The sequence below is a fragment of the Silurus aristotelis genome (genome assembly GCF_946808225.1).
Source record: "Silurus aristotelis genome assembly, chromosome: 8".
Taxonomy (NCBI): Eukaryota; Metazoa; Chordata; class Actinopteri; order Siluriformes; family Siluridae; genus Silurus; species Silurus aristotelis.
Window position 1 is genome coordinate 17,637,970 of NC_139581.1, and position 20,514 is coordinate 17,658,483.

A 20,514-nucleotide genomic window follows, 5' to 3' on the forward strand; every position below is an offset into this window, starting at 1 on the left:
TCATGTTTTAATCTCACCTTCTCATCAGTCACACACTGTAACACAAAGTTATTTCCAAGCAGTGGTTCCAATGCACCATGCAGTTCATCGTACTAAAACGCAAAGTAATGCATCAGTCAAGCTGTTTTTCGTTAATTGCACTGAATATGAAAGGTCACGAGTACACAGGTAACTTTACCTTATAGGAAACATTGCAGGAGGGTTGAATACCAGCATTTGCCAAGGCACTAACAAGTGTTAATATTAATATAGTGTTAGTATTATATAGTATCATGTTGTATTGTATCAAAAGCCAAAGTGTGTGCTTTATGTAAGTGTATGGTTCATGACACTTACTTATCAACGTTAAAGAGCAACCGGAGTTTAAGAACCGTCCTGAAGTAGAGAACAGGCGAGCCCATGCTTTCCACACAGCCTGCACATGTTCCGTGCTTTAACCATTCCTCTTTCCTGCCAAAGAACATAAAAGATGTCTGGATAAGATGGAGCTTAAATTTCCAGTAAGGAGAAAAACATGTAAGGACGTGTTGTTCTTAAAAGATATTGAATTGCAATATGCCACGTTTTATTTTATGAATGAATTCCATGTAACACAATGAAGAACATCCACAAGACTCATTAGATCACTTTTGTTTCTGCCTCAGCAACATGACTGTTCTTAAAAAGACAAAAGATTTGAACTTGTCTTACAGACTTCCCCAGGTTAGTCACATACCGTATTTTTCGGACTATAAGCCGCTACTTTTTTCCCACCTTTTGGACACCGCAGCTTAAACAACGAAGCGGCTAATTTATTAATTTTTCCTGGGTTTTTCCCTGTTTCACAAACTTTCGAAAAACTGAACCCCATAACATTGGACCAATGAATTTTCCGAACGGAAACGAAAAAACGCACCTCCCCTGTGTTCTGAGCTGCACTGCATCGGGAGTAAAAAACTTTGGGGGTTTTTTTACGCACGACGATGCCAAAATATAAACTCCCAAGAGAAATAGTTGTGAAAGGAAGGAGGAAGACAGTGAACAATGACTTTCTTGGTAGGCTACTGTTTAGATACAAGCCGTTGTAATGTGTTGAGTCTGGGTTAAGGGAGAGCTCACTAACTCCAGTTACAACAGAAATCATATGAGCACAGACAGGGTTCCAAAACTCGTGCTTTTTTATTTTTCCTGGCAACAGCGTTAGGGGTTAGTCAAAGAAACTTAGAAATGAGCATCAGAAAATAATAAGGACATTTTCCTCGATCTTGCACACATGCAGTAATACTGGAAAAATGCGGCGGCAGGTTATTCCCAAAATGCTGCTCTGCTCATAAAGGAGCCAGAACATATTTCACCCGTTACACCGTGTAACAGACACTGTCTGTTCCTATTGCTAAGTTGAATTTTATCCATATTTTTTATTGGTCTTAGATTATCTGAAGTAAACTATCTTCCTTGTCCTTTCTAAAAAAAAAAAAGAAAGATAAGGTGGCTTATTGACAAGAAATCCTCAATAGGTGATCAGGTTATGTGTTGATTTCATGCACATTTATGTGATGCATCGTTTTAGACCAATGATCATTACCAAAATGTAAAGTTGCTCCTCGTTTTCAAAAATGAAGGCCAAAGCTGAGAAAGTGCTGGCTCTAATTCCTGAGAAAAAAAAAAAAGTTTAATATAATTTGTGTTTATTATTTTTAAGCCACTTTGTCTTGTCTATAGAAAGGTTACCTGGAGATGAGAATGAAATATTGGCCAACAGGAACAGCAATAACAATCCTTTAAAGGCCTAGAAGAAAGGATGTAGCGTTTTTACTTGCTATTATAATGTTTCTTACCGCCATTATCTAAATGTCTTAATTTCACTTAACAATAAAGTTAAACTTATTGCTTTTCTTCATTTGTAAATACTAACCAAAGGCCATGAATGGTCCACTCCTGGATATTCTGTGGTATTCTGCAGTTGTTTTTACTATCAATCATCTGTGGAAATAACATATGGGCATGGTAAACATATGAAATGCGGACTTCATTAAACCGTTCTCAATAAAAAAAAAATAAATGCATTTGCCAGTGGAAACAAATACAGTTATTACTGTTTTTTAAGCTTTTACAAATTTTCACTGGTTTATTTGACTCACCAGACAGAAGCTTCCTGGCCACTGCAGTGTTAAGATCATGCAGGTCCAGTTACAAGAGCTACACATGGAGTTAAAATTGTGCTTAAAATAAACATTTAAGCTTTTTAATGCATTCAAGACAGTTTTAGAAACCTTACATCACCTTCAAACGGCTCGTTAAATTGTTATATTATCTGGACTTTTTTACTATTTTATTAATTTGTGCACAAACTGTGGCTGTGACAATATACAGCATTTTCATCTAAACATGCTGCACAAATATGTAATCAAGTTTAAAGAAAAATAACACTGTAAACTATGATAATTCTTTAGGACAATTATTATGATTAGGCTTTAGAACTATAAACTGTGTATGCATAATGCATAGAGGAACACCACTATGTTTGACTGATGGTATAAAGTTCTTTTATTGAAATGCTGTGTTAGTTTTGAGCCTGATGTAACCGGATGCACACCTTCCAAAAAGTTCAACTTTTATCTCATCAGTCCACAGAATATTTGCCCAAAAATCTTGGTGTTGAAAGTCTTCTTTTTGGTAAGCAGTGACTGTCGCCTTGGAACACTCCCATCTTTATTATTGTTAAATCATAAACACTTAACTGTGGCAGACCAGTTCTTCAGATGTTGTTCTGGGCACTTTTATAAGCTTCTGGATGAGTCATCATTGCACTCAAGGAGTAATTCTTTCATCCGTGGAAAGTTTCATCACTGTTCCAAGTTTTCTCCATTTGTGGATAATGGCTCTCATTGTGGTCTGCTGGAGTCCCAAAGCTTAAGAAATGGTTACCTGACTGATATGTCAATTATCTGTTTCTCATCTGTTGATCGTGGCATGAAGTCTTGCTTTTTGATATCTTTTGTCTAACAGGTTCTATTTAAGTGATTTCTTGATTCAACAGGTCTGGAAGTAATCAAGGTGGGTGTGGCAAGTGAAATGTAACTCAACATTTCAAAAAAAATATTTTCATTTGGGGTGCGGTGGTGGTGGTTGTGTGTTACTTATTCACATAGGGCTAGGCAGGTTTGGACAGCTTTTTCTTAACAAATGAAATCAGCATTTGAAACCTGAATTTTGTATTTGTTCCATTTATCTTTCTGTAATATTAAAATAGGCTTGATGAAATTCAAGAACAGGCAAGAAACAAAGTACCACCTCCTTTAGATTTCTAAGACTACAGCACACCATGCTGAGAGTCTTCTTCTTCTTCTTCTTTCGGCTTCTCCCATTAGGGGTCGCCACAGCGGATCATCCGTCTCCACACCTCCCTGTCCTCTACATCTGCCTCTGTCACACCAACTACCAGTGTGTCTTCCTTCACCACATCCATAAACCTCGTCCTTGTCCTTCCTCATTTCCTCCTTCCTGGTAGCTCCATCCTCTGCATTCTCCTACCAGTATACCCCATGTCCCTCCTCTGCACATGTCCAAACCATCTCAATCTCGCCTCCTTCACCTTGTTTTCAAAACGTCCTACATACGCTGTCCCTCTAATGAACTAATTTCTAATCCTGTCCATCCTCATCACTCCCAACGAAAACCTTAACATCTCCAACTCTGCTACCTCCAGCTCCACCTCCTGTCTTTTACTCAATGCCACTGTCTCTAATCCATACAACATCGCAGGTCTCACCACAGTCCTATAAACTTTCCCTTTCACTCTTGGAGATACTCTTCTATAACAAATCACTCCTGCCACTCTTCTCCACTCACCCCACCCTGCCTGCACTCTTTTCTTTACTTCTCTAACACACTCTCCATTACTTTGCACTGTTGACTCCAGGTACCTGAACTCCTCCACCTTCACTACCTCTTCTCCCTGCAACCGCACCACTCCACTGCCCTTCCTCTCATTCACACACATGTACTCTGTATTACTCCTACTGACTTTTATTCCCCTTCTCTCCAACGCATATCTCCACCTCTCCAGGCTCTTCTCAACCTGCTCCCTACTCTAACCACAAATCACAATATCATCCGCAAACATCATAGTCCACTGAGACTCCTGTCTGACCTTGTTTGTCAAACTGTCCATCACCACTGCAAACAGGAAAGGGCTCAGCGCCGATCCTTGATGCAGTCCAACCTTCACCCGTCATCAGTCTGTCGTTCCTACTGCACACTTTACTGCTGTCACACTGTCCTCATACATGTCCTGCACCACCCTCACATACTTCTCTGACACACCTGACTTCCTCATACAATTCCACAACTTCTCTCTCGGCACCCTGTCGTATGCTTTCTCTAAATCCACAAACACACAATGCAACTCCTTCTGACCTTCTCTGTACTTCTCCATCAACATTCTTAAAGCAAATAATGTGTCTGTGGTGCTCTTCCTCGGCATAAAACCATACTGTTGCTCACAGATGGTCAGCTCTTCTTTCAGCCTGGCTTCCACTACTCTTTCCTATAACATCATTCTGTGACTGATCAACTTACTTCCCCTGTAGTTACTGCAGATCTGCAAATCTCCCTTATTCTCAAAACGTGGTACCAGCACACTCCTTCTCCATTCCTCAGGCATGCTCTCACTTTTCAAAATCCTGTTAAACAATCTCTCCATTGTCATCTCTCCTAAACATCTCCATGCTTCTGAACCAGATGACCAGTATGTCATTTGGGTCAACCGACTTTCCACTCTTTATCCTCTTCATCACTGTTTTCACTTCCTCCCTACTAATTCTATACATGTTCTTGTAAGATAGAGTACTTACTTTGTGTTCTTTTTGGTCAGTCGACATTTTTCACCATACAACACTCCCAATAATGCCATCCTCGAACAGTCTCTTTCTCGCTGTTAAATAATAAACACTGACCGTAACTGAGGCAAGTGAAGCCTTTAAATGTTTTTCTGAGTACCTTTGTGAACTGTTAAATTAATCACTGTTGTGCTCTTTGAGTAATTTCAGTAGGCCAACCGCTCGTGGAAAGATACATCGCTCTTCAAAGTCTTCTAAATTTGTGGATAATGGCTCTAAAAGCAAACCATGCTGAGCCATTCAACAGTTCACAAAAGTACTCAGAAAAACATGTAAAGGTTTCACTTGTCTCAGTTAAGGTCAGTGTTCATTATTTAACAGTGAGAAAGAGACTGATCGAGGATGGCATCATTGGGAGTATTCCAAGGTCAAAATGCCAAATGACCAAAAAGAACACAAAGGCTCCAAAAAAAAAAAAAAACCCATCTTGATCCCCAAGACTTGAAAAAAAAAATTCTGCGGACTGATGTGACACTTTTTGAAAGGTGTGTGTCCTTATTACATCTGGAAAAAATAAAAATAACATAGCATTTCAAAAGATATCAGCATTCCAGCACTGGTGTTCTGGGGATGCTTTGAAGCTTCATCACTTTAAGAATTATTATCACATAGGGCCATGCATGTTTGGACAGCTTTTTACCTTGAAAATGTATATATATATATATATATATATATATATATATATATATATATATATATATATATATATATATATATATATATATATATATATTATTGGCTAAAAATGTGACAATGCTTGTACCACACATATATTTAACAAGATTTTAGTATGAAAGATTTAAAAATGTTGTGTTGCCAATTGTTTGATAGCTATAAGTGCAGAGTACAAAACATTGAAGGGTTAAACACTAAAGACGATTGTTTACATATTTCTTTCTCATTTTTTTATTAATTTTAGAGGTTCTCAAGCTCTTTAATACATTTTATTTATTTATTCATTAATTAATCATTTTTCACAGCCTTATATTTACTTCTTTATTGTACCTTTTAGAGAGGGTTCCAAGCACAATACCATTAGGACACTTAGTAATGATATATACATAATGCATAATGTTTATACAAGACTTTAAGCAAACTAGAATCTGATTAAAATTAATTTCATACTTTACACTGATTTAAATATTCTTACTGGCTGATCTCCCTCATGGACCAGTGCACTTGGTCCTGTGTAAGAACCCATCCAATCAGTAGAACAGCAGAACAAACCCAGATGCTAGACATTTTGTCTAAAGCAAAATCAGATTAACAATTCACCATCAATATACTGCGGTGTTTACAGTACGTTTTATTTAATTAACAGTGCATACTTACATGAGGCCATGATAGTGCTGCAGTTATCACGGATTATAGAACACACACTTATTTCCCTTTTCTACTGATTCAAATAAAGCAGAACTGAAACGAAACCAGTATACGTCTGTTTCTATATCTAACACGTCAACAAGGAACTGATACGACTATTTAAATGTTCTTGTTAGAGACTGAAAGCACAATTGACTGTAAGCACATCCCAAAGATTCTCAGTAGGGATAACGTCTGAAATGGACTGTGATGGCCAATCCATGTGTGAAAATTATGTCCCATGCTCCCAAACCACACTTTTGCAATTTAATCACAAGGAATCATGGATTTTCATTTTGGAACATGCCCATGACATCTAGCAAAAACAAACAAAAAAAGTTAATTAATGGTAAAACCTGGCCATTCAATATATTCAGCTGACCTAACGTTTGGGCAAATAACATTGCTGAACACAGACCTCACCAACAGAAGCAACCCCAGATCCCACAGGATTGTACAGTAGGAACTAAGCATGACCCTATCTCTAACCATATATCTTGACTCATTAGACCACATGACCTTTTTTCTTTGCTCCAGATGTCAATTGTTATGCCCAGTAGATGTGTAATAAAATATTGATATGCGTGAGTATTGCAATATTTTGATTCTCAAAAATTAATTTTGTTTATTAGAAAATCATACAAGATTCATGAAAGCTGTTTCGTTTTGAGTTTATATCCTGACAGCTGGAAAGAGAGCAGACTTCTTATCTCTGAAGCTAAACAGTGTCAGGAAGTACTAACATAAGCAATAATTAACGCTAACATTAAGCACTAATCTTAGCCTGTTTAATGGGAGTGCTGCTGTAAAAACAATTATGAGTATTACAAAAGAAGTTTTGACTGAATTGCACTAAAAACAATATGTTTTGTTTATGTGCTGTTTCTCTTTTAGTTGGGAATAGGTTCAAATGGCAATCAACATTTCAGGAACAATGTGCTGTTTGTTGTTGCACTTTGCGGCAGCGTGAGTATGGACGAGCGCCTGCCCCGGTGCCACACACTTATAACCAGACAAAGTATAACGCTGCCACACAAATATACAACCAGACCACAAGAATTTGTGGCTTAAAGAACAGTGCAATAAACGTTTGAGCAGACTGCACTTGCAGGAGTACATGACATGCCTGTCTTGCCTTTAGTATATTTTCTACCTTTATATAAGAAATAATAGTCTTTACATTTACATCTGTGGCATTTAGCAGACGCCCTTATCCAGAGCGACGTACAAAAGTGCTTTCTTACTTTTCCAATAAATCCCACTTCATGTCACATGTATTTAATCTCTACGTGCTAGTGGTGTAATGGTACACGTATTCCTACCAAATTTCTTTTTAAGGTACAGGGCTTTCGGATTGGCACACAAGTATCGAGTGCAAAACCTTTTACGTGCGGAACATAGTTACAATCTGAGTTTCCCCTCAGTGACGTATTAAACGGTGGACCGCAAAGTTTGTTTAGTCTCGGTCTATAGCACTATCAGCGCATTTATTATTATTCATTTCATTAATACAATTTAAAGCATATACAACAATGCCACGGGTATAAAAAATATAAACTAGATTTAGTGCAGTGTTACTGTGGCTAATTACTCCGTACTGGAAATAAGATTTGTTTTGCACATGCATGAAAATGTTAAAGAATCCATGGCGCTAGCGTTATCCGTTAACCCGGAAGTGGCTAGCGGCTAATGCTAGCGCTATGGATTCTTTAGCTTTTTATGTCCAGCATCAAGAATTTTTCTTTAGAGGAGAAAATCCTGACAATTCCACATATCCAGATAGTGAATGAATGAAAGATGGAAGGAATGAAGACATTTGTTAAAGTATGCTGAAATAAGTAGAACATTTCTTTAGAAAATGAAATATTAAATGTGAAACACACACTTGCATACACATCTGTATTACCCAACTGGAGTCTAACATTTGTAAACTATTGAATCAATTTAATTTGTGTCAATTCAATTGATTTTTTAGTTTAATCAATATAATAAAAAAGTGTACTAAATTAATTGTATTTATTTTACTATTTTTTTAATTAAAATATAATTTTATATATTTAAGCAAGTAGGCATCTTATTTAAAATTGTTTTAAAAATGTAAACTGTTGATTTTAACAATAATAAACTGTGTTAATACAAAAACGACAAGCAATCTTGTTTTGCATTTTTTTTCTCCCTAACTACCGAAATTGTACCGTGACTTAAAAATCAAGATACGTACCGAACCAAGAATTTTCGGTACCGTTACACCCTTACTATGGTAATAAGGTTTCATGGTATGTGTAGGTTTAAAAGGTTAGGGGTTAAAATAATCTCATTCTAGATATAATGAATGCAAATGCAGATCCCACTGTGTAAATTGTTTATTTATTTTTTTCCTACGGTTTAAATATAATGCTGTTCTTTTTGACAGATTTTTTTAAATTATATCCTATTCATAAAATAAGAAATATCCCAATAAATCGCTCTGCTTAAAGTTTTGCAGTGTATAGCAAAATATCGTATCACAACCCCTGTATCGTGTTACATATCGTATCACCAGAGCATTTTGTGATTAGCCTAATTGACACTGTGAGGTCTCTTTTCATTGCACATATGGAAATGCTATTACTTTCACTATTAAACATAGCCATGAGCCGTACTGTTTGTTTTTTTCTGAACGCATTTCTTCCTTTAAGTTCATGGATCACCACCATCCTGCAGAGTTTTAATTATAATAACAGTTCTTAACCCAATTTCAGGAGTTTCAGCAATCCCCTTACTTATGTTTTGATGCAGCCCAATAATTTGACCCTTTCAGAGTAACACCTTTTTCATAAACGGAGGATATGTCTTCCAACATGGTTGTATAAGAAATGAGAAGCTGCTCACTGCATCATTTAGGTGTAAATAATTTGTTGCCAGCTGAAACATACTAATTAACTAATACTTCAGTGATTACTATATCCAATGAGAGGCTCTTGCCTATTTGCTTAGTTTAACAAGGTGTGATCTATTTATCTGCTAAAAATATTGCTGGTTACTTTTTAAAAGCTGTCAGAACAGACAATGCATTGCATAGTCTAGCACAGTGCTAGATCATGCTGACCGTGTACGATACTGAAAGCATGTACAATGGGTACATGAGCATCAGAACTGAACCATGAAGTAATAGAAGAAGGTGAACTGGTCTGGCAAATCACATTTTCTTTTATATAATGTGGATGGCCAGGGTGTGTGTGTCGCTTACCTTGGGAAAGAAATGGCATCAGAATGCATGATGAGAAAAGGACAAGCTCACAGTGGCAGTATGATGCTCTGGGCAATGTTCTGCTGGGAAATTTTGGGGCGTAGCATTCATGTACATGGTACTTTGACATATACCACCTACCTAAACATTATTGCAGAGCATGTATAATCCTTCATTGCAATTGTACCTTAATAAAAAACCTTAACAACAGTGGCATTTTAAGCATTTAATGCACCCTTCAAGGAATTGCTTAAGGAACATGATTTAACTCCCAAATTCCCTATCTCGATCTGATCTATTGTCTACGGGATGTACCTGATGAACAAGTCTGGCAAAGACTGTTTTCAACATCTTGATGGCAGATACCACAGCATTCCTTCAGACGTCTTGTGAAAAGATAAAAAAAGGCACCCTTCAAGCAATTTCTATTAATTTTATAAATAAAGAAATTTGTCCTTCCTGTAACATCCATGTTACAGATAAAGTTCACAAAGATCACATTTTTCTTTATGCCGATGTTAGATATGATCTGAAGTTCTTAAACTGTATCTGCATGATGAATTGATTAAATAACTTCATGAGAATGTGTACAAGTGTTCTTAATAGTGATTAGATAGATAGATTTCACATTCCATAAGTAAGTGTAGAGTGTGAAGCTGGAATTAGCAATAGCACAGCTGTACATAAAATACTGCAATCCATACAACATAATGGGAAATATATCAAATTTGAAAAAAGGACGTATTGTTGGTGTATGTCTCAATGCCGAATCTGTGACCAGGACAGCAAGTGTTTGTGGTGTATTAATAGCCACAGTATCCAGGGTAATGGTGGCATACCACCACAAAGGATGAACCACATTTAACAGAAATAACTGTTTAATAACAGAAAAAGCTGTCTGAAAGGGATGTCAAGGTGCTAACACATATTTATAAAAACAAAAAAACATTAAGCCATTAAACTTACATCAGAATTCAATGTGCATCTTGTCTCTCTTTTTTTATAATTCATCGGTTTATGGTATCCTAAGTTTACAACCTAGTGAATCAGTGTTGATTGATTCATTAATAGAAACTCAAAGCACTTTTGTACTTCGCTCTGAATAGGGCCATCTGCTAAATTCTGTAAATGTAAACGTAAGAAACTATTAAACAAACTATGTAATGATAAAATGTATAGTAGCAGATTCAGTGTATACATTTGTGATTTTGGGTATAAACGAATCAGAAGTTTGCATGTAAGTCAAGTAAGGTTAAACATTTTTGTTCTCTGTACTCTAACTATAGTAATACTTTAAACCAATGTGATTAGAATAATTGGTGACATTAAATGCGCCTCATGAACAACAAATGAAATGCTACGCTGAAAATGACAGTGGTAATTATCCTGTAGCATGCCATAAATAATCTTGTAAAAAGAAGTCAGAACTTTCATGCTGAAGTAACTTCGATTTCGAGCTTTCATTCCCCATTCACTTCTCTGTTTCATACCGTATAAATCACGAGTGCAGTTTTTTAAGCCTGCTTTCCAGTTTCACTTTGCTAGTTTAATATTTAAATAAAAATACTTTTGTTTATTTGGTGTTTAAATCCACACACGAGTTAAATTGTACAGCATGTAAAGCAGAGATGAACTCCAGATGTAGTTTGTTCTCTCCTGTACACCATACTTGGCATCTGTTCAATAGCTCTCTGGTTTGTGTGTGCGCGTCCTTGTATGGCCCTACGTAGGCAAGCAGCAGGACACTTTGCAAAGAGAACAGACGGACATGAGACCCTTACTGGTAACTACTTTTGCATTCTTTCTATGTTGCCTGATTTTTTTGGATACAAAGCTGTATTTCTTCTGTATAGAATTCAGGGAAAAAAAAAATTACAATTTATTTTTATTTGTTTATGTAAACAGGTCAATAACAGGCTGACCTCTGCACTATTCATATCCATCTCAGGGGGAAACACAAGATGTTGGTTTTTGTATATTAGCCAGAAGCATTTAGTTTTAGGAATGCTGGAGTTTAATCTTTTTATTTTAAAATAACACCAGGGAGCTATAAAGGATATTAATCAGCCAGAAATAAACGTTGTCAACTGATACTGAGGGAGCTGCTTTATAAGAAAGTCATGCACTGTATGAAAATCTGCTAAAGACAACATTAAAAGTGTAAACATGGATGTCATGGATTCTGCAGAAAATATACATAAAGACCTGTTCGTAATTTAAACTTGTATCTTATGCATTCTGTGATTCGCTGTAGATTGTAAATGCTTCCTTTATGTGGATTAATTCTCAAATCACAGGCAAATAAAAAAAAGGAGGTCACTTCAGTGTCAGTTGCACTCTCCGGCTTTAGCCTGTGTACATGTGGAAACACACATAAGTCATGGACGCCGTGAGCTTCTCTGTCCCACCCTATCAGTGAACCGTGCTCTGATTGGTGTGTGGCATGTTGCACAATCTCAATAGGCCAGTGAAACATATCCGACTCCATTTTCACTTCCACAGTTGACCTTGAACACCATAACACTTGTGCTTTCCTGATTAATATGTAGCAAACAGGTGGGTGGACTTATAGTACACTTCCTGGTAAAATAAAATGAGAGGTGGTTTGTGAAAACTAACGTTAAAAATATTTGGTGCAAAATGAACAGGAGCTTTACACAGCCTCTAATGTTGCTGTATATAGTAAAGGGTCCATTTGTTCAGTAGTGCACACCAGAATTTGTAACTTTTTAAAAATAATTATTAAAAGCATATTATGTACTTCTTCTATTTGAGAATTATGGAGGTGACTGTGCTTTTGGGAATCCTGAGTGCAGCATTAATATTTTTGTAGCCTACCCCAGATCGGTGCTTTGCAGAAATCCTGTCTCTGAGCTCTGCAGGCAGTTCCTTTGATCTCATGGCTTGATACTTGTTCTGGTATGCATAGTCAGCTGTGAGGCCTTTCTTCAGAAAGAGGCGGTATGCCCTTCTACATATCCAATCAATAAATGTTTCTAGTCAAGGTGTAGAAACATCTCACCCATGATCAAGGATACATTTTTAAATGTTGTTGCAAAGGGTTTGAATTCTTATGTACATATTTCAGGGTTTTTAATAAAAAACATTTACAAACATTTTTAAAATTCTGTTCCCACTTTGTTATTATGGGGTGCTAAATTTATATTAGTGAGGAAAAAAAATCTATCGGAACAATTATAGTAAAACTTTCTTTCGGCTTCTCCCGTTAGGGGTCCCCACAGCGGATCATCCGCATGTTTGATTTGGCATATGTTTTTACGCCGGATGCACTTCCTAACGCAACCCTCACCATTTATCCGGGCTTGGGACTGGTTCCCTGACCAGGGATCGAACCCGGGCCGCAGCGGTGAGAGCGCGGCATCCTAACCACTAGACCACCAGGGACCCCTGTCGGAAAAGTTATAGTATCAGGCTGCAACATAATAACATTTTAAAAAAGTGAAGGGGGTCTAAATATTTTCCAAATGTACTGTATATATACTCGGTACATAGCCTACTGACTATGGGACTACCTAACTTGAATATATCTATCAGCAATAAACGTATTCTTGACTAAAAGTGCACGTCGTTATGTTTTTAACAGCAGCTTTGTAATACAAGTAAAGCATTTGCAGTAAATACAATTGGTAAAACTTTAATTACACCTGGATAATTGACAGCTCTGCTTAAACATTTTTAAATTGTTAATGACAATGTAATTTGCATAACAAAAAAAATGCACATTAATGCACACTAGTCTTATTTCAGTAAAATCTAGTGATGGCTCTGACTGGTGTCAGATCTAACCATACAAAAAATGGTAAATCAGATATTAATGGAATAAAAGCCTGATTGTGTAACAAATATAGATTGAAATATCATATTATAATGAATTTTTGATCTTTCTTTGTTGAGTAACAACATAAAAAAGCAGGTTAAAATCGATCATATAAAATAATAGTAGTCCAGTGGCCTGACAATGGCTCTCAGTTAACCAATCTCAACAGAGCAAAATGTTGAAGTTGCTCTTTTGTCAGCTATGTGCACAATAAAACAGAGAAGGACTTTGTCTATATCTATTAAAAAAATAACATTTCAGTGAAGGAAGGGAAGTATGTGGGATAAGAAGGTTGAGTTCAAATTCAACACCACTAAACTGTCATTCCTAGGACCTTAAGCACTGCCCTTAATTCTCAAATGCTCAATTGTATAAATGGATGAGTGTCTGCAAAATGCCATAAATTAAAAATTAAAGAATCATCTGAAGGTTTTAATGTCAGTACCAAAAAAAAGCAGTATTTTACCATATCCATTTAACATAATTTCTGTATTCTATCTGCAACAAAACCAAATGTATGTTGTTTCAAGGCTTTTACTTAATATACTATCAGATTCTGCTGTCTCCAATCATCCTAATGCACTTCCTGTCCTTCCATTGTTAAATGCAAGAAAATTTCAAGCCAGGCCAATAAGGTATAAAAAGATTGTTTTGAACATTGCTCTACAACAGGATCAAGTTAACCTGCAAAAGGTTCTTCTTACACTTCATCTAACATCTAAGTTCCAGTTCCTTGTATTTCCTTTTGTTTCTAGTTATCCTTCTGCAAGAAATATCGATGGTAGATATCATAGAAGAATGTTTGTTGCTCAAATTCAAAGCAACATATTCATTGCCATTCAGAATCAAACTGTAACAGAAGAGAAACCGTAACAGACAGTAACAGAAGAATTTACTGAAATTCTGCAGGAAGATAATGGCAAACAAAAGAGAATTAACAATACATAATATAGGAACATGAAGTATTTGGAAACCTGACCAATCAGACTCATACACTATGTGATTGTGAAAATCCCATTTCAAATGTAGCTCCCTTCTCCCAGACTTCATTAAAGGCTTTCTACTCGGTTTTGTAGCATGTAGAATATTAGTGAGGTCAGGCTCATGTTGGTTAAGAAAGCCTGGTGTAGGGTTCATGCCAGAGGTGGGGAGGCTCTAAGTTCACATCATTGTATTGTACTATACATTGGGAAGAAAAACAAACTGAACAAAACAAAACAAAACAAAACAAATGGTTGTGCTGCTGCTCAAAAACCGAAAAAGCAGTCTAGTGAAATACTTTCCAAAAAAGATAATGTAATGATTAATCTCTATTAGCGGGAAAAAAGCAAAATGCTCATGTCCACAACTCAAAGCACACAGCTTACTAACTACAGGATTTCCCGGCTTTAATTTTTCTAACAGCAATCAGGCTACTCTTTCCCAAAAGTGCATGTTGTTCTGTTTTTAATAAATCTATGTTTATACCTGTTCGCCAGCTGTTTTGGTAAAATGTGAAAAAGAAAACTACAAATTATTAATAGTTAACTCCCTTTGGCTATTGTCTCGCATAGCAAAAAAACGCAGATGTGATCTGGGCAAAAAGCTTTTTTGAAAGCTTCTTTTATTCAGTTGCCAATATTGCTTAAAAACAATGAACGGCTCTAATCGTAAGCACATCTTTAAAAAAAGTAGTGGATTAGTGGTGAAAATATGCTAATCAAATCTGTTGTAGACTGAAATAGCAATGAATATATAATACCTGTTTATTTCTGCACAATAAAAAGAAGAAGGATAAATCAGCTCAAAAGCAGTAGCTGAGTGACCATACATTAACCTCCCACTAAACCAATCCCAACAGAGTGCATGTTAAAACACAAAAGGACTCTTCATTGGTAAAGTTTTTCCTGGAACTGATAATGTTATTTCATCATTTAAAGACTTAACTGTGTTTTTGCAGAAACTGTTTTAAAAGGTTTGATAAGATAGAGCCAATAGAGTATTTATTTTTTATTCTAGTTCACCTTCTCTGCCATTAATCTGGATGACAGCTTTTTTGTTGCCAAAATTTTAAGCAACTTTCCATGACAGCACTGAATTTCCTGTAATGCAGAGAAACATGATAATGAAAGGCCAAAGACAATACATTTTATTGTAGCATAGTGTATTTGGACATCTAATCAATCCGAGCCATACAGAATGTACTTGTGACCATCCCGTTTCAGTATTAGCTTACTCACTTTTCTAGAGAGGCTTTCCATTCAGCATGGTTTTCATTTGGGGCATGATTTTTTGATTAAGCCACATTTGTGAGTTAATGTTTTGATGTTGGGTGAGGAGGCTGAAGTGCTGTTCAGCATTAAAATCATCCCAGTGGGTTTGAGGTCAGGGTTTTGTGCAGGATGCTAACGCTCATCCACTGCAACCTCAGCAAACCATGTCATGGAGTTCACTTTTGTGCACAGGAACATTGTCATACTGGAACATTTTTGGGGCCCATATTTACAGTGCAGAGAACTTTTAAATCTATAGTATACAGGTGTGATGGTCCAGTGACCATATTCTTTTTGACCATATATTGTATCATAAAATTGATGATATATGCTGATAACATTTATTACGAGACCAAATGACTCATAATGTTTTATAACTATACTAAAGAGTTGCATCAAACGTCAAATCTTCCCATTTTTATTCGAAAATAAAAAGAATGTGTGTGATATTTCTGCAGAGCCTTCAACGGGTGGCCACCAGAGCCTTCAATACAACAGCCAGGCAGATGAAAAACAGGGTTCCAGAGAAGCAAAAGCTATTTCAGGTCAGTAGCATGTTGCATGAAAACACACATGGGTCAGTTGATAAGCTGTACACTTGAAGGCTTCTCAGTTTTGAGTTTAATTCAATATACTGTGTGTAAAGAAAGTTCAACCCCTTTGAATTGTATGGTTTTAGATATCTCTAGATAATAAAAATCATCTGGTCCTTATCAGGACTTAAACTTTGGTAAATACAACCTTAGATCAACACTACATTACACTGTCATTATGTATTTTTAAATGGAGAAACCATGTGTGAAATACAAAGTACTACTTCCATAGAAACTAGGAGGTTAAGTAGTAGCCAGCTGCTGCAAATCAAATGTTATTATTTGATCATCAGCATGCGTGACCTCTAAAATAGCCAAAGTTTTAGCAGTTTAGCAGTTAGACCATTTGCAATTTAAAGTTGATCACTCTACAGTAAAAAACATTTTCCACATGCAGAAAGCAATGTAGACAGTTGCCAACACCAAGAGAGGACTTCCTAGAAAAGACACCCTAAGTTAACCTGTGCAATGCTTGAGATACAGTATGAGTTACAGTTTCTAACAAAAAAGTGAGTACACCCATTACATTTCAGCAACTATTTTCATATATCTTCTCAAGGAACAATACTATAGAAATGAAACAGAAATAAAATTGATATATTTTAGAGTAGTCAATGTGCAGCTTGTAAAGCAGTCTGAAAATAACTCAACATACAGCCACTATTGTCAAGTGAACTGAAAACAAAAGTGAGTACATCCTAAGTGATTAGAGCTGTACATTGCCTAACCATTCCACATGTCCCATTCATCATGTTTTTGTCTGCTTGAGGGGACCATACAAATTTGTGTATTTTGTATCAGAGCAGTTAAAATTAGGTGCTTTGAGTAAAATCCTCTCATACTGACCACTAGATCTTCAACATGGCACCTCATGGCAAAGAACTCTCTGAGAATTCAAGAATTAGAATTGTTGCTCTCCACAAAGATAAAAGATGATCAGTAACACCATTAAACTATGTTACAGTGCAGTGGCCAGGGTCATACAGAGGTTTTCCAAAGCGGTTTCCAGAAGCGAAATGTCCACTTGCCTTCATCATCATCAATAGGAAGGCTATTCTGAAACTGGCTCACAAGAAAACCTGCAAACAGTATATTATATATATATATATATATATATATATATATATATATATATATATATATATATATATATATATATATATATATATATATACAGTACAGACCAAAAGTTTGGACACACCTTCTCATTCAAAAAGTTTTCTTTATTTTCATGACTATAAAATTGTAGATTTCACACTGAAGGCATCAAAACTATGAATTAACACATGTGGAATTGTATATGGAATTATATACATAACAAAAAAGTGTGAAACAACTGAAAAATGTCATATTCTAGGTTCTTCAAAGTAGCCACCTTTTGCTTTGATTACTGCTTTGCACACTCTTGGCATTCTCTTGATGAGCTTCAAGAGGTAGTCACCTGAAATGGTCTTCCAACAGTCTTGAAGGAGTTCCCCAAGAAATGCTTGGCACTTGTTGGCCCTTTTGCCTTCACTCTGCGGTCCAGCTCACCCCTAAACCATCTCGATTGGGTTTAGGTCTGGTGACTGTGGAGGCCAGGTCATCTGGCGCAGCACCCCATCACTCTCCTTCTTGGTCAAATAGCCCTTGATGCCTTCAGTGTGACTCTACAATTTTCATAGTCATGAAAATAAAGAAAACTCTTTGAATGAGGAGGTGTGTCCAAACCTTTGGTCTGTACTGTATATATATAGGAACAGGACAATGATGTCTTGATTTTTTTATTTAAAAATTAAAATAATAATAATAATGACCAAGCATTGTTCATCTGAGGTTGTATTTACCCAATTCTAAAACCTGCTAAGGACCACAATTTCTATTATGTTCTGATACATAAAACTGGGAACTATTTCACAATTATACAAATAAATAGCGTATTTAACATAAAGTATGACAGGAAATGGGACTGCAATCCTTTTAATGTACAATCATCTATTTTTTAGGAGGACAATGGTTTGCCAGTACACATCAAAGGAGGAAGCATTGATATGTTACTTTACCGTGTAACCATGACCCTCACCATTTTTGGTAGGATACAGGCATTTATTACAATTGTTTTCATTTACAGTGCACAGTGCAATATTCCTACGTTTATTCTGTCTGGTTTTATTTAGGCACTGGATTATCCTGTTACTGGCTTCTGGTGGCCTCGATGCCCAAAAGCAAAGCAGAGTAAGAAAAGGATCTGTGAGAACTCTTCATGTGTCGTATGAACTAAATTTAAAATTATGTTGTACAGACAATTCTGATTAAAGAAAATCTTGTGTATAAAATAAATGCTGACAGTATGATTCTTTTATATACAACTGATAGTCTTCACATACAGCAGTGATATTCTACAGAGCTATAAGTGGCATTGACATTGACTTGGCTGTCACCTAGTGTTCATTAAGGAAAACACAGTGCAGCTGAATGACTACATGCTGTGTGACGAGAGATAATGAGGTAAATATCATGAGATATAGCCACCAATAACAAAAACAAATAAAAGTACATTAACCTCGTTGCATAGCTTTTTTACAACCCCAATTCCAAAAAAAAGTTGGGACAATGTGCAAAATGTAAATAAAAACAGAATGCAATGATCTGCAAATCTGAAATCCACATTCTATTCACAATATACCAGATCAAATCTATAAACTTAGTATAGAAATATATACCATTTTAAGGAAAAAAATCGAGAGTGCAGGCAAGCACCAGGTTCAGCACCTGGAATCTTCTACTATGCATTCATGCTAACAGATGTAGTATGCATTAACATTGCTCAAATATGCAAGGCTTTTCCTGAAAAAGTTGTTTTCTGGATGGAAGCATTTGTTACTCTTGAACCTGTATATACTTTTTAGCATTGATGGAGACTTTCCAAATGTGCAATGTGCTCTCAATATACCAAAAAGAAAAAAACAATGTTTAATAGTCTGTCCACAAAACAGTTTTTCATTTTACCACAGTACTTTTTTAAAAGAGCCCATAGAGGATGGAGGGATTTCTGTTGGGACAGTTTACTAACTTTTTTGGATTTGGGGTTGTTTAATGGTCTGTGATTGTGTTTAGAATCAACTTATCACAAACTCTTGTTCTCAAGTAAATGCATTTATTTAGATGATAGATGATAGAAAGAATCATGAATGCCAAATACCAGTCTATTCTGGCACAATACCTTTAGGCATCGGAAAAACTGCTCAAGCTGTGAAATATTTTAACACAATAGCAAGCCAAAACACAAATCCAGGAAATGGTTTAAATAGTTGACTGGGAAGAGTGCGATCGGAAATTCTGATCTAAATCCTATATAAAAAAAAAACCCTGCTGAATGACTTGAATTGTGTACGAGATCCTGCAGCTTTTTTGTATGGAAAAGTGAAAAGAGTGTAATCAGGATGTACTAATGTGGTAATGTAAGTATTAAGAGTTGGTATTGAGAGTAAGTATTAATAGTTAGTGATGGTGGTTTCAAATTTTAAAAAGTTACAAAATTTGCAAACTTAATCATACTGGTTATTTTAGGGTTTTAATCTCCTTTTTTTCTTTCCTTAGACATTTTTATTTCTTTTTCATTTGCGTTTGTTTGGTTGCTTTGTCATGTTACCAGTGGGAAAATATCTGACATTTTTAATGTCAGGTGGCCGACCGATACGGGTTTTTCTCTGGCTGATATTCGATGCCGATTTTCTTTTTCCCCTTTATCTCATAAAATCTAACAATTAGTAAATAAGATGAGATACGGAAAATTTATTAAATTAAACATTTATTGAACAACACAAGCCCTTAAAATCAGTGCAATTGTTAGCAGGTTTTGGTCCCCGAGCCAAACCCTAAACTACAGCTGAGTAATGACTCAAATTCTCAAAGCAAATAATGCGTCTGTGGTGCATTAAACCAATTTGTTGCTCACAGGTGGTCACCTCTTCTCTCAGCCTGGCTTACACTACTCTTTCCCATAACTTCATGCTGTGACTGATCAACCTAATTCCCCTGTAGTTACTGCAGGTCTGCACATCTCCCTTATTCTTTAAAAAAAAAAAATTACTTCTCCCTCATCACTCCTGCAGTAGTTGCCCAATCATCCCGCACCTCTTCACCACCACTGAGCCCGTCTGACCTCTTCCCTGAATCTCACACTACACTCTTCCTCCTTCAGTTTCCACCATCTTATTCTTCTTTGAGTCCTCACTCTCCTCCTCTTCTTCTTCACCTTCAAAACCATCCTACAGACCACCATCCGATGCTGTCTAGCTACACTGTCCCCTGCCAACACCTTACAGTCTCCAATCTCCTTCAGGTTGCATCTCCTACATAGAACATAGTCCACCTGTGT

At 36.3% G+C, this 20,514-nt stretch overlaps 2 protein-coding genes and 1 long non-coding RNA gene across 5 annotated transcripts in view; 2 read left to right on the top strand and 1 right to left on the bottom strand.

The window, feature by feature from the left end:
* Nucleotides 1-6,337, bottom strand: part of rnaset2l (ribonuclease T2, like) — a 7,771-nt gene extending 1,434 nt beyond the window's left edge. The window contains exons 1-9 of one of the 3 annotated variants that reach the window (XM_083549324.1): nt 6,213-6,337; nt 6,031-6,127; nt 2,121-2,178; nt 1,895-1,962; nt 1,711-1,768; nt 1,565-1,632; nt 337-450; nt 179-227; nt 18-92 (exon numbers count right to left, since the gene is read on the bottom strand). In XM_083549324.1, coding sequence (XP_083405450.1) covers nt 18-92; nt 179-227; nt 337-450; nt 1,565-1,632; nt 1,711-1,768; nt 1,895-1,962; nt 2,121-2,178; nt 6,031-6,127; nt 6,213-6,222 — 597 coding nt within the window. In that variant the 5' untranslated portion in view covers nt 6,223-6,337. Of the gene's footprint in view, nt 1-17; nt 93-178; nt 228-336; nt 451-1,564; nt 1,633-1,710; nt 1,769-1,894; nt 1,963-2,120; nt 2,179-6,005; nt 6,128-6,212 lie in introns of those variants that run through there. The other 2 variants (XM_083549325.1, XM_083549326.1) reach the window with 2 other exon arrangements.
* A 4,759-nt stretch (nt 6,338-11,096) lies between these two features.
* On the top strand, nt 11,097-18,473 carry cox7a1 (cytochrome c oxidase subunit 7A1). The gene is made up of 4 exons (XM_083547686.1): nt 11,097-11,254; nt 16,020-16,106; nt 18,140-18,224; nt 18,311-18,473. The coding sequence occupies exons 1-4, from the start codon at nt 11,240-11,242 to the stop codon at nt 18,370-18,372; spliced, it is 249 nt and encodes an 82-aa protein (XP_083403812.1). The 5' UTR covers nt 11,097-11,239; the 3' UTR covers nt 18,373-18,473.
* On the top strand, nt 11,262-14,962 carry LOC310729496. Its single transcript, XR_014534574.1, has 2 exons — nt 11,262-13,186; nt 13,436-14,962. It is a non-coding gene; the product is annotated as an uncharacterized lncRNA (long non-coding RNA).
* Nucleotides 18,474-20,514: the final 2,041 nt, after the last annotated feature.